Source organism: Oncorhynchus gorbuscha, linkage group LG03 (genome assembly GCF_021184085.1).
Source record: "Oncorhynchus gorbuscha isolate QuinsamMale2020 ecotype Even-year linkage group LG03, OgorEven_v1.0, whole genome shotgun sequence".
Taxonomy (NCBI): domain Eukaryota; kingdom Metazoa; phylum Chordata; class Actinopteri; order Salmoniformes; family Salmonidae; genus Oncorhynchus; species Oncorhynchus gorbuscha.
The window spans coordinates 33730992-33744877 of NC_060175.1; the positions used below are offsets into that span (position 1 = coordinate 33730992).

General features: G+C 44.7%; 1 protein-coding gene across 1 annotated transcript in view; it reads right to left on the reverse strand.

Annotated features, from left to right (window-relative positions):
* LOC124031248 (testis-expressed protein 264-like) overlaps nucleotides 1-13886 on the reverse strand; it is a 128477-nt gene that overhangs the window by 85881 nt on the left and 28710 nt on the right. Inside the window, exon 2 of the mRNA XM_046342300.1 lies at nucleotides 10685-10906. Coding sequence (XP_046198256.1) covers nucleotides 10685-10906 — 222 coding nt within the window. The remainder of the gene's footprint in view (nucleotides 1-10684; nucleotides 10907-13886) is intronic.

The following is a 13886-nucleotide window of genomic DNA, read 5'->3' on the forward strand; positions in this document are numbered from 1 at the left end:
CTCACTCACATTGACTCCTCAGGCTAAGGATGTTAACAGTAGTGCGTTCATGGACAGACCGAGACGGGAGCAGGGAGTTTAATGATCGGTCACAGCACCCAGGTCAAGTCATTGTCAGCTGGTGGACTCACCACGTTATGGGCCTTTCTCTGCCCTGAGTAGGACATGATGCTGTTTCCACCACCCTGACATCAGCTATTGGCAGGCTAGCAGACACATAGCCAGTCCATGGTTATGTAACAGAAGACAGGAGTACTGTGGTGTGAGATTATTACTTGGTTTGATGGCTAGATTATTATTGCTGATCTGCTTCCACTTGGTGTAGTAGGTCCCTTAGTCATGGAACACCAAGGCGAAAGGCTACCGTTAGCCTTCAACAGACGTCATAATGTGATAAAATAATTTATATGTCTAAAGATAATGATTAAATAATTCCACTCTGAAACCATATAATTGTATGAAATGTATTACAATCATAAAACTAGAATCTGATGATGTGTGTAGTTTTAGTCAGAATTAGAACAAGGACCTTTTGTTCCTTTTTAGTATGTAAGCAGGGTGCAAGTGTGAAACAAATGATAAGAGGAGCTATCGTGTGCATGTGTGTGTGTCTGTGTCAGAGTCTGCAATTTGTAAGTCGCTCTGGATAAGAGCGTCTGCTAAATGACTTAAATGTAATGTAAATGTATCTGTGTAGTGGAAAAACACAGACTGTCTAAGAAAGGCGTAGTTTAAGATTTGAATGTTTATGTTATAAAGACTGGGTTTGCATTTGTGATGTTAGAACGATCTCGTGAATGAACACTGACTTTTGTAAACTGGGACTAGTCTGTTTCATTAAACCAGAATCTTACAAACTCTGGGTTGCAGATTGAGTAGATTAATTGAAGTTTATGAACATTGATACAAAATTCTCATAACATAATGTAATTCTGAGTTAAATTTTTATTGTGGTCTTGCATGGTGCTGAATACCATCCATAATGCCATGTCAACAGTCAAACCCACTCAAGCTTTTGAGTAATTGTCTATATGTGCTGGCAGGGCTGTATCAGGGCAGTGAGCAGTGGGCAGAGACTCAGTTGTGTGTTGCTCTCTTGCCTCCTTCTCTGTGCCCGCCAACACACCTCTACAACAGATGGAGGGCTCAACAGACCAAAGTGCCACTCCCATGCCACACTGGCACTGTTGGCAGTACCTTAGCAACTGTCAGCACAAACATGGCCAGCGTCAGCCTAAAAATACCTCTCAACTAATAAACAGTTTATAGAGAAACCCACACAACCAGATGTAAATTGTATTGCCTGGTCCCAGATCTGTATATGCTTGAGCCAACTCCTCTGACTATTGCATTCGTGATTCCATCAAATAAAATGTGTCTATTGGTCGCATACACATACAGTATTTTGCATATATTACCACAAGTGCAGCAAAATGCATATGATAATTTGTATTACAATACACACAAATCCCCAAAATAAGAAATTAAGAAATATCAGAATGAACAATGTCAGAGTGTGGAAAATAAATATATATGTCTAGGATGGTGTGTATAGTATGGGCAGTATGTGAATAGAAAAGGTGTGTAAAGCTGTAGTTATATAGGATGAGTCTTGACTAGAATAGAGTAGATACATATGAAATGGGTAAAAAAAAGTGTGTAAAGATTATTAGTGACCAGTGTTCAATTACTATGTACATAGGGCAGCAGTCTCTGAGGTGCAGGGTAGAGTACCAGGTTGTAGCCGGCTAGTAACAGTGACTAAATAAATAGTGGTGACTATTTAACAATCTGATGGCCTGGAGATAGAAGCTGTTTTCAGTCTCTCGGTCCCTGTACTGTCTCTGCCTTCTAGATGGTAGCGGGGTAAACAGGCCATGGCTCGGGTGGCTGAGGTCCTTGATGATCTTCTAGATCGTAGCGGGGTAAACAGGCCATGGCTCGGGTGGCTGAGGTCCTTGATGATCTTTTAGATCGTAGCGGGGTAAACAGGCCATGGCTCGGGTGGCTGAGGTCCTTGATGATCTTCTTGGCCTTCCTGTGACTCCGGGTGCTCTAGATGTCCTGGAGGGCAGGCAGGGTTGGGCTGACCCTCTGGAGAGCCTTGCTGTTGTGGACGGTGCAATTGCCATACCAGGCGGTGATACAGCGTCGGTGCATCTGTAGAAGTCCGTGAGGGTCTTCGGGGACAAGCCACATTTCTTCAGCCTCCTGAGGTTGAAGAGACACTGTTGCAGAAGGACCGTTTCAGGTTGTCAGTGATGTGCACGATGATAAACATTAATATTTTCACCCTCTCCGCTGCGGCCCCATCGATGTGGAAGGGGTTATGCTCGCTCTGCTGTCTCCTGAAGTCCACAATTAGCTCCTTCGTTTGGTTGACGTTGAGGAACAGGTTATTTTCTTGGCACCACTCTGTCAGGGCCCTCACCTCCTCTCTGTAGGCTGTCTCGTCATTGTTGGTAATCAGGCCTACCACTGTTGAATCATCTGCAAACTTGATGATTGAGTTGGAGACGTGTGTCACCACTCATGACTGAACAGGGACAACATGAGGGGGCTGAGCACACACCCCTGTAGAGCCCCCGTGTTGAGGTTCAGCGTAGCGGATGTGTTGTTGTCTACCTTCACCACTTGGGTTTGGCCTGTCAGGAAGTCCAGGACCAAGTTGCACAGGTTGGGGTTCAAACCCAGGGCCCTGAGCTTAGTAATGAACTTGGAGGGTACTATGGTGTTGAAGGGCTGAGCTGTAGTAAATGAACAGCATTCTTGCATGAGGTATTTCTCGTGTCCAGACGGGATAGGGCAGTGTGCAGTGCGATGGCGATTGAATCATCCGTGGATCTGTTGGGACTGTATGCAAATTGTAGTGTGTCTAGGGCATCAGGTAAGGTCCAGGTAATATGATCCTTAACTAGCCTCTCAAAGCACTTCATGATGACAGAAGTGAGTGCTACGGGGCATTTAGTCCAGTTACCTTCACTTTCTCAGGTACAGGAACAATGGTGGACATCTTGAAGCAAGTGGGAACAACAGACTGTGATAGGGAGAGATAACATTTGTCCGTAAACACTCCAGACAGCTGGTCTGCACATACTCTGAGGACGCTGCTTGGGATGCCGTCTGGGCCGGCAGCCTTGCGAGGGTTAACACGCTTAAATATCTTACTCACGTTGACCACTGAGAACGAGAGCTCACAGTCCTCGTTTGCGGAGGTGGCCAGTGACGGCGGCACTATATTTTCCTTGAAGTGGGTTAAGATGTTAAGCTTGTATGGGTGCAAGGCGCAGGTGACACACATACAGATGGTGCCGGTGGGCCACTCTACCTTCATATAATCCTAAATCAAAAGACCCTGCAACTCATTTTTTTTTTTTTACATATTTGACGACAGACAGACAGACAGACAGACAGACAGACAGACAGACAGACAGACAGACAGACAGACAGACAGACAGACAGACAGACAGACAGACAGACAGACAGACAGACCATCACAGTGTGTCAGACAGACAGACCATCACAGTGTGTCAGACAGACAGACAGACAGAACATCACAGTGTGTCAGACAGACAGACAGACAGAACATCACAGTGTGCCAGACAGACAGACAGACAGAACATCACAGTGTGTCAGACAGACAGACAGACAGACAGAACATCACAGTGTGTCAGACAGACAGACAGAACATCACAGTGTGACAGACAGACAGACAGAACATCACAGTGTGACAGACAGACAGAACATCACAGTGTGACAGACAGACAGAACATCACAGTGTGACAGACAGACAGACAGACAGACAGACAGACAGACAGACAGACAGACAGACAGACAGACAGACAGACAGACCATCACAGTGTGTCAGACAGACAGACAGACAGACAGACAGACAGACAGACAGACAGACAGACAGACAGACAGACAGACAGACAGACAGACAGACAGACAGACAGACAGACAGACCATCACAGTGTGTCAGACAGACAGACAGACAGACAGACAGAACATCACAGTGTGTCAGACAGACAGACAGACAGAACATCACAGTGTGTCAGACAGACAGACAGACAGACAGAACATCACAGTGTGTCAGACAGACAGACAGACAGACAGAACATCACAGTGTGTCAGACAGACAGACAGACAGACAGAACATCACAGTGTGTCAGACAGACAGACAGACAGACAGAACATCACAGTGTGTCAGACAGACAGAACATCACAGTGTGTCAGACAGACAGAACATCACAGTGTGACAGACAGACAGAACATCACAGACAGACAGACAGACAGACAGACAGACAGACAGACAGACAGACAGACAGACAGACAGACAGACAGACCATCACAGTGTGTCAGACAGACAGACCATCACAGTGTGTCAGACAGACAGACCATCACAGTGTGTCAGACAGACAGACCACCACAGTGTGTCAGACAGACAGACAGACAGACAGACAGACAGACAGACAGACAGACAGACAGACAGACAGACAGACAGACAGACAGACAGACAGACCATCACAGTGTGTCAGACAGACAGACAGACAGAACATCACAGTGTGTCAGACAGACAGAACATCACAGTGTGTCAGACAGACAGAACATCACAGTGTGTCAGACAGACAGAACATCACAGTGTGACAGACAGACAGAACATCACAGTGTGACAGACAGACAGAACATCACAGTGTGACAGACAGACAGACAGACAGACAGACAGACAGACAGACAGACAGACAGACAGACAGACAGACAGACAGACAGACAGACAGACAGACCATCACAGTGTGTCAGACAGACAGACAGACAGACAGACAGAACATCACAGTGTGTCAGACAGACAGACAGACAGAACATCACAGTGTGTCAGACAGACAGACAGACAGACAGAACATCACAGTGTGTCAGACAGACAGAACATCACAGTGTGTCAGACAGACAGACAGACAGACAGACAGACAGACAGACAGACAGACAGACAGACAGACAGACAGACAGACAGACAGACAGACAGACCATCACAGTGTGTCAGACAGACAGACAGACAGACAGACAGAACATCACAGTGTGTCAGACAGACAGAACATCACAGTGTGTCAGACAGACAGACAGACAGACAGACAGACAGACAGACAGACAGACAGACAGACAGACAGACAGACAGACAGACAGACAGACAGACAGACAGACAGACAGACAGACAGACAGACAGACAGACAGACAGACAGACAGACAGACAGACAGACAGACAGACAGACAGACAGACCATCACAGTGTGTCAGACAGACAGACAGACAGACAGAACATCACAGTGTGTCAGACAGACAGAACATCACAGTGTGTCAGACAGACAGAACATCACAGTGTGTCAGACAGACAGAACATCACAGTGTGTCAGACAGACAGAACATCACAGTGTGTCAGACAGACAGAACATCACAGTGTGACAGACAGACAGAACATCACAGTGTGACAGACAGACAGACAGACAGACAGACAGACAGACAGACAGACAGACAGACAGACAGACAGACAGACAGACAGACAGACAGACAGACAGAACATCACAGTGTGTCAGACAGACAGACAGAACATCACAGTGTGTCAGACAGACAGACAGAACATCAGTGTGTAAGACAGACAGAACATCAGTGTGTCAGACAAACAGAACATCACAGTGGGTCTAACAGAGACAGACAGCACATCACAGTGGGTCTAACAGACAGACAGAACATCACAGTGTGTCTAACCCACAGACAGACAGAAAGACAGACAGACAGAACATCACAGTGGGTCTGACAGACAGACAGCACATCACAGTGTGTCTGACAGACAGACAGCACATCACAGTGGATCTAACAGACAGACAGACAGCATATCACAGTGGGTCTAACAGACAGACAGCACATCACAGTGGGTCAAACAGAGAGAGAGAGACAGACAGAGACAGAAATCATATCACATCCAGGGCATTATGCATGCAGAGGGATGCCCCTGAATGAATCCATGTGTGTAAATGTCATCAGTAAATGTCAATAGCTTTTCTGGAGCCAGGCCTGAGGACATGGAGGCTCAGTTTAGGGCCCAGGGACCAACACCTACCTTAAATTCATTCTTAATCAACTATAAAGAGCTCCTCTGTCTAGCGTGATGAATTAAACAACATAACATCCAGCGCCGACAGAGATGGGTGCCTCGCTTTGCGTACTTATGTGGTAAAAAAATAATGTATGTATCATTTCTTACACTGTTACCCCAGGAAATCTTATTAAATACAGTAACTATTGGACATAAAAGCAACTTACCAACATTACGACCAGGAATACGACTTTCCAGAAGCGGATCCTCTGTTTGGTTCACCACCCAGGACAATGGATTGGATCCCAGCAGGTGACCCAAAACAACGACGCCGCAGAAGGGGCAGACGGAGCGGTCTTCCGGTCAGGCTCGGTAGACAGGCACATCGCGCACCGCTCCCGAGCATACTACTAGCCAACGTCTAGTCTCTTGACAACAAGGTAGACAAAATCAGAGCAAGGGTTGCCTTCCAGAGAGACAGAGAATGTAACATTCTCTGTTTCATGGAAACATGGCTCACTCGAGACACGCTATCGGAGTCGGTACAGCCACCTGGTTTCTTCACGCATCGCACAGATAGAAACAAACATCTCTCTGGTAAGAAGAAGGGTGGGGGTGTATGCCTTATGATTAACGAGACGTGGTGTGATCATAACAACATACAGGAACTCAAGTCCTTTTGTTCACCTGACCTAGAATTCCTTACAATCAAATGCCGAGCGCATTATCGAGCGCATTATCTACCAAGAGAATTATCTTCGATTATAAACATATAGGCTCACAGCCTATAGACAGAAACTAAAACACCTGTGCTCAGGTCTGTTCAACGCTGGTCCGACCAATCTGATTCCACACAAGATTGCTTTGATCACGTGGACTGGGATATGTTCCGGATAGATTCGAACAACAAAATTGATGTATACGCTGATTCGGTGAGCGAGTTTATTAGCAAGTGCATTGGTGATGTTGTACCCACGGCAACAATTAAAACCTTCCCCAACCAGAAACCGTGGATTGATGGCAGCATTCGCGCAAAACTGAAAGCGGGAACCACTGCTTTTAATCAGGGCAAGGCGACCGGAATCATGGCCATATTCAAATAGTTTAGCTCTTCCCTCCGCAAGGCAATCAAACTAGCTAAGTGTCCGTATAGAGACAAAGTAGAGTCGCAATTCAACGGCTCAGACACAAGAGGTATGTGGCACGGTCTACAGTCATTCACGGACTACAAAAATAAAACCAGCCCCGTTGCGGACCCCGAGGTCTTGCTCCCAGACAAACTAAACAACTTCTTTGCTTGCTTTGAGAACACTACAGTGCCACCGACACGGCCGGCAACCAAAACTCTCCTTCATCGCAGCCAACGTGAGGAAAACCTACGCAAGGCTCCCGGCCCAGACGGCATCCCTAGCCAAATACTCAGAGCATGCGTTGTTTAAGCATGTTTAAGGACATATTCAATCAATCCCAGTCTGCTGTCCCCACATGCTTCAGGAGGGCCACCATGGTTCCTGTTCCCAAGAAAGATAAGGTAACTGAGCTAAACAACTATCGCCCCGTAGCACTCACTTCTGTCATCATAAAGTGCTTTGAGAGACTTGTCAAGGATCATATCACCTCCACCCTACCTGACACCCTATACCCACTCCAATTTGCTTACCACCCCAATAGGTCCAATCGCAATCACACTGCCCTAACCCATCTGGACATGAGGAACACCTATGTAAGAATGCTGTTCATAGACTACAGCTCAGCAATTAACACCATAGTACCCTCCAAACTCATCATTAAGCTGGAGACCCTGGGTCTCGACCCCGACCTGTGCAACTGGGTCCTGGACTTTGACGGGCCACCCCCAGGTGGTGAGGGTAGGAAACAACATCTCCACCCCGCTGATCCTCAACACTGGGGCCCCACAAGGGTGCGTTCTCAGCCCTCTCCTGATTGTGGACTTCAGGAAACAGGGAGAGAGCAGCCCTCTTGCCAACATCGACGGGACAGTAGTGGAGAAGGTAGAAAGTTATGTTCCTCGGCGTACACATCACGGACAAACTGAAATGGTCCACCCACACAGACAACGTGGTGAAGAAATTTGGCTTGTCACCAAAAACACTCAAACTTTTACAGATGAACAATCGAGAGCTTCCTGTCGGGCTGCATCACCGCCTGGTACGGGAACAGCTCTGCCCACAACCACAAGGCTCTCCAGAGGGTAGTGAGGTCTGCACAACACATCACCAGGAGCAAACTACCTGCCCTCCAGGACACCTACACCACCCGATGTCACAGGAAGGCCATAAAGATCATCAAGGACAACAACCACCCGAGCCACTGCCTGTTCACTCCGCTATCATCCAAAAGGCGAGGTCAGTACAGGTGCATCAAAGCTGGGACCGAGAGACTGAAAAACAGCTTCTATCTCAAGGCCATCAGACTGTTAAACAGCCATCATTAACATTGAGTGGCTGCTGCAAACATACTGAAACTCAAATCTCTAGTCACTTTAATAATTAAAAATGGGATGTAATAATAAATGTTTCACTAGTCACTTTAAACAATGACACTTTATATAATGTTAATATACCCTACATTACTCATCTCATGCACCAATTTGTAAGTCGCTCTGGATAAGAGCATCTGCTAAATTACTTAAATGTAATGTAAATGTATATACTGTACTCTATACCATCTACTGCATCTTGCCTATGCCGTACAGCCATCGCTCATCAATATATTTATATGCACATATTCGTATTAATTCCTTTACACTTGTGTGTATATAAGGTAGCTGTTGGGAAATTGTTTAATTACTTGTTAGATATGACTGCATGGTCGGAACTAGAAGAACAAGTATTTCACTACACTCGCATTAACATCTGCTCACCATATGTATGTGACCAATAACATCTGCTCACCATATGTATGTGACCAATAACATCTGCTCACCATATGTATGTGACCAATAACATCTGCTCACCATATGTATGTGACCAATAACATCTGCTTACCATATGTATGTGACCAATAACAACATCTGCTCACCATATGTATGTGACCAATAACATCTGCTCACCATATGTATGTGACCAATAACATCTGCTCACCATATGTATGTGACCAATAACATCTGCTCACCATATGTATGTGACCAATAACATCTGCTCACCATATGTATGTGACCAATAACATCTGCTCACCATATGTATGTGACCAATAACATCTGCTCACCATATGTATGTGACCAATAACATCTGCTCACCATATGTATGTGACCAATAACATCTGCTCACCATATGTATGTGACCAATAACATCTGCTCACCATATGTATGTGACCAATAACATCTGCTCACCATATGTATGTGACCAATAACATCTGCTAACCATATGTATGTGACCAATAACATCTGCTAACCATATGTATGTGACCAATAACATCTGCTCACCATATGTATGTGACCAATAACATCTGCTCACCATATGTATGTGACCAATAACATCTGCTCACCATATGTATGTGACCAATAACATCTGCTCACCATATGTATGTGACCAATAACATCTGCTCACCATATGTATGTGACCAATAACATCTGCTCACCATATGTATGTGACCAATAACATCTGCTCACCATATGTATGTGACCAATAACATCTGCTCACCATATGTATGTGACCAATAACATCTGCTCACCATATGTATGTGACCAATAACATCTGCTCACCATATGTATGTGACCAATAACATCTGCTAACCATATGTATGTGACCATAACATCTGCTCACCATATGTATGTGACCAATAACATCTGCTAACCATATGTATGTGACCAATAACATCTGCTAACCATATGTATGTGACCAATAACATCTGCTAACCATATGTATGTGACCAATAACATCTGCTAACCATATGTATGTGACCAATAACATCTGCTAACCATATGTATGTGACCAATAACATCTGCTAACCATATGTATGTGACCAATAACATCTGCTAACCATATGTATGTGACCAATAACATCTGCTAACCATATGTATGTGACCAATAACATTTGCTAACCATATGTATGTGACCAATAACATTTGATTTGATTTTGAACATATACAGCACAAACATGGAGAACTTTTGACAAAGACAGAATAGAGGACGACAGTTTGTGACAACAGCCTAATCGGATGTAAGCCTTATGTACCACCACAGATTATGCGTTATATTGACCAGATACTCCACCACCCGCTCAAACAATTAAAATAAATGTCTTCACAAATGGAAAGCAGTCATGAGGTGGCAAGATCAGGTGGCACCCTTCTAGCCAATGAGAGGGCATATACGACTGTGATAACAGGCACAACTGTTAAGTTGCCAGGATGTCACATTTTCTACTTCTAAATATTAGTATACTCGTGACAACCTAAGCATTACGGAACTTCTATCCGATCAAATAAGCCACATGTAGCAAATAAACACATTCGACAAGCAAAAACAGGAGAAAACAAATTTTGGGCCCAGTTACCCCTCTCACTTCACTTCATCCTCTCTGGTACCACATAGGAATAAAGAGGACTAGGTAACCTCCAATGATGTATGGTACATACCATGATGTAGTTGCGGAGTTCGGGGTAGACTCTGAAGGGTGCCAGCCAGTGGGACAGGGGGGTGGTGGAGGGGAAGGTGGTGGTCACAGCTAGGGACACCTCGGGGAAGGACAGCACATTGAAGCCAAACTTCTCATACAGCTTCTGGAGCTCTTCGTCAGGCTTTTCATCTCCCTCGCTCAGGATACTGCCAATGATGTAGCGGCACTGGTCATCGGGCACCTGTGTGTGTGTGTGTGTGTGTGTGTGTGTGTGTGTGTGTGTGTGTGTGTGTGTGTGTGTGTGTGTGTGTGTGTGTGTGTGTGTGTGTGTGTGTGTGTGTGTGTGTGTGTGCGTGTGCGTGTGCGTGTGTGCGTGTGTGCGTGTGTGCGTGTGTGTGTGTGTGTGGTATTGAGATGAACAGGGGGGGGGGACAGACGGACACCAAAATGAGACCAAAACACATGTCAAATATTAAGTTCAGAACATATACACTGTGTGAACAAAACATTTTGCTGGCCTGTTGACTCCAATGCTTCCTACAGTTGTGTCGAGTTGGCTGGATGTCTTTTGGTTGGTGGACCATTATTGGTGCACACAGGAAACTGTTGAGCATGAAAAACCCAGCAGTGTTGCAGTTCTTGACACATTCAAACTGGTGCACCTGGCACCTACTACAGATGTAAGATCTTAACTGAATCACTTTTGTATTGCTTAATATTTTCCTACAATGAAAACTTGTGTATTTTAGGTTTTAAAAAGTTTTAAAAGTTAGTCATTTCCACTTGAAATGTCAAACATGATTTGCTCTAATGAAAAATGTATCAACCCCTACATAAATGTCCATTAATTATAAATCAACATAATAATTCACATTTCCTGTTGCTGTAGGATTATTTTCCTGCTAAAGCAAACTGGCTTAAAATAAGATCCTACATAAAAAAATATATATATTTTTTGTCTTATATTTTGTCTCACTCTAATGGTACACAAACACAATCCATGTCTTAATTTTCTCAAGGCTTAAAAATCCTTCTTTAACCCGTCTTCTCCCCTTTATCTACAATGATTGAAGTGGATTTATTATCAAGTGACATCAATAAAGGATCATAGCTTTCACCTGGATTCACCTGGCCAGTCTATGTCATGGAAAGAGCAGGTGTTCCTAATGTTTTGTACACAGTGGAAATCCCTATCCATCCTCCCAGTCCTCCAATCAGACCAGCTAGTAAAAGAGAACAACAGAAGGCAGAAGGAATGGGAGAATCTTTCAACATAAGTACGTGTGGACATCAGACAGCAAGCTGTCAATCACACTGGGCTCCAGTCTTGCTGCAGTCTGTCTGGTAGCTTGTGATACAGGGACATAAGAATGGCATGAGGTCAGATCTCAGAGACATGGCTTCTGGGCTGGGCGCTGTTCTTGTAGGCCTGTGACGGTCTTCCTTGGTGTGACTGGTCCCGCCTGTGGATGCTGGCATGGCGCGGGGGCACAGATGGTATCTAGCGCTCTTCATCAACATGCCTGACAGCCCCACACACATCTTATAATTTAACCATCCACAATTCCTCTCTCTTGTTCTTTTCTCTCTTTCCCCACTACATTTTTTTGAATAAACATTTTGAAACCATAAAGAAGCCAGGCCTTGGTACAGGAGAATGTAAGATCAAAAAAATGGTGAAGAAAGTCACAAGTGTCTCTAGGTATGGGCTATAGTCTACTCCCCAACTAACAAAACATCCCTTAAATTGCCTTCCTGACCAGTGGCTGGGGCCATGCAAGCATTAGAAATAATCACAATGGCTGTGTTCCTAGCTACTTAGTACACAATCAACACTAAAAACGGCCCATGTGGATGCTGCTTTTGTCCAGGCTGTCGATGTACAAGTTATATTGTCTTGGCTGCGTGTATCGCCCACCTTCCTACATGAGCATGATAAAAGGTGTTGGTTGTCAACAGGGCTTGTGTATAATGACTGGTCAATACTGCCATGCTATGATAAGAAACAGCTACATCCATTTAAATAAAAGGAGAGATGGCCGCTGCCCTCCCACGGCTTCGTCCCACCATTTAACCATCTCTCCCTTTTTCGCTTAGTCTCGAAAACCCGACCCTGGGCAACAGTGACTAGGGTCTGGTTTCAATGACGGTCTCTTTTGGCAACTTCGATAAGGGGCCCTCTTCAGACAGACAACTCTCCAAACAAATCACAAGGCAGAACATGGTGATTGGAAAACAACGTTTGCAGTGGTTTTAGTGAAGGTGCACTCATTAAGAATAACCTCGGTGTTCTCCATCTTGCTAGCTACTGCTTTATTTAAGCGGATAAGGTAGTGGCGTTGGCAGTGATGTAGTTCTTCTATACCAAAAAAGTTTAGGGTCTGGTTTCAGTGGCAGTCACTGTTGCCTAGGTTTTTGATACTACCTACCTTCCTTCCTTCCCTCCCTCCCTCCTTCCCTCCCTAAGCTCATAGACGAGAGGCTTGTTACCAAAATGTAGCGCTCACTTGCTAATGATATCAATTAGAGCTCCTGCTATCACTCGCAACCCACACACCCACCAGTGGAGGCTCCTCAGAGAAGCAGCATCCTCAGTGAATTATTATTATTTTTTAATAGTGAAACTTTTTTAAAGTTATCCTTTTTAGATACAACTATACTAAATATATTCATGTCACCAAATAATTAAAACACACTTTCCAAGAAGGTCTACAGTAGCAGTGGCAATGAAGGTCTACAGTAGTCTCAACAGCACTCTCCGGGATAGCACCATGGTTTTGCCAGAAGACAGTTTCCGTCCTCCTCTGGGTACATTGACTTATACAAAACCTAGGAGTCTCATGGTTCTCACCCCCTTCCATAGACTTAGAGTAATTATGACGACTTCTAGAGGACATCCTCCAACCTATCAAAGCTCTTGCAGCATAAATTGACGTGTCTGCCCAATCAAATGAAGAGAGAATTAATCTAGTACTGAAAGCATAAGCTACAGCTAGCTAGCACTGCAGTGAAGAAAATGTGGTGAGTAGTTGACTCAGAGGGAGAAAGACAATAGTATGAACAAATACATTTCCACAAACATGAAAAAGCAAGAGAGATTCTTTTTGTATTTTCTTTACTTTCACAACGACAATGATGTAGGCTGAGTGTAGCAGTTATGGTACGAAGCTTTGGCTTGGACAAGTTTTTTCACCTGGTCAAAGACAGCTGTTTTGTTGTGC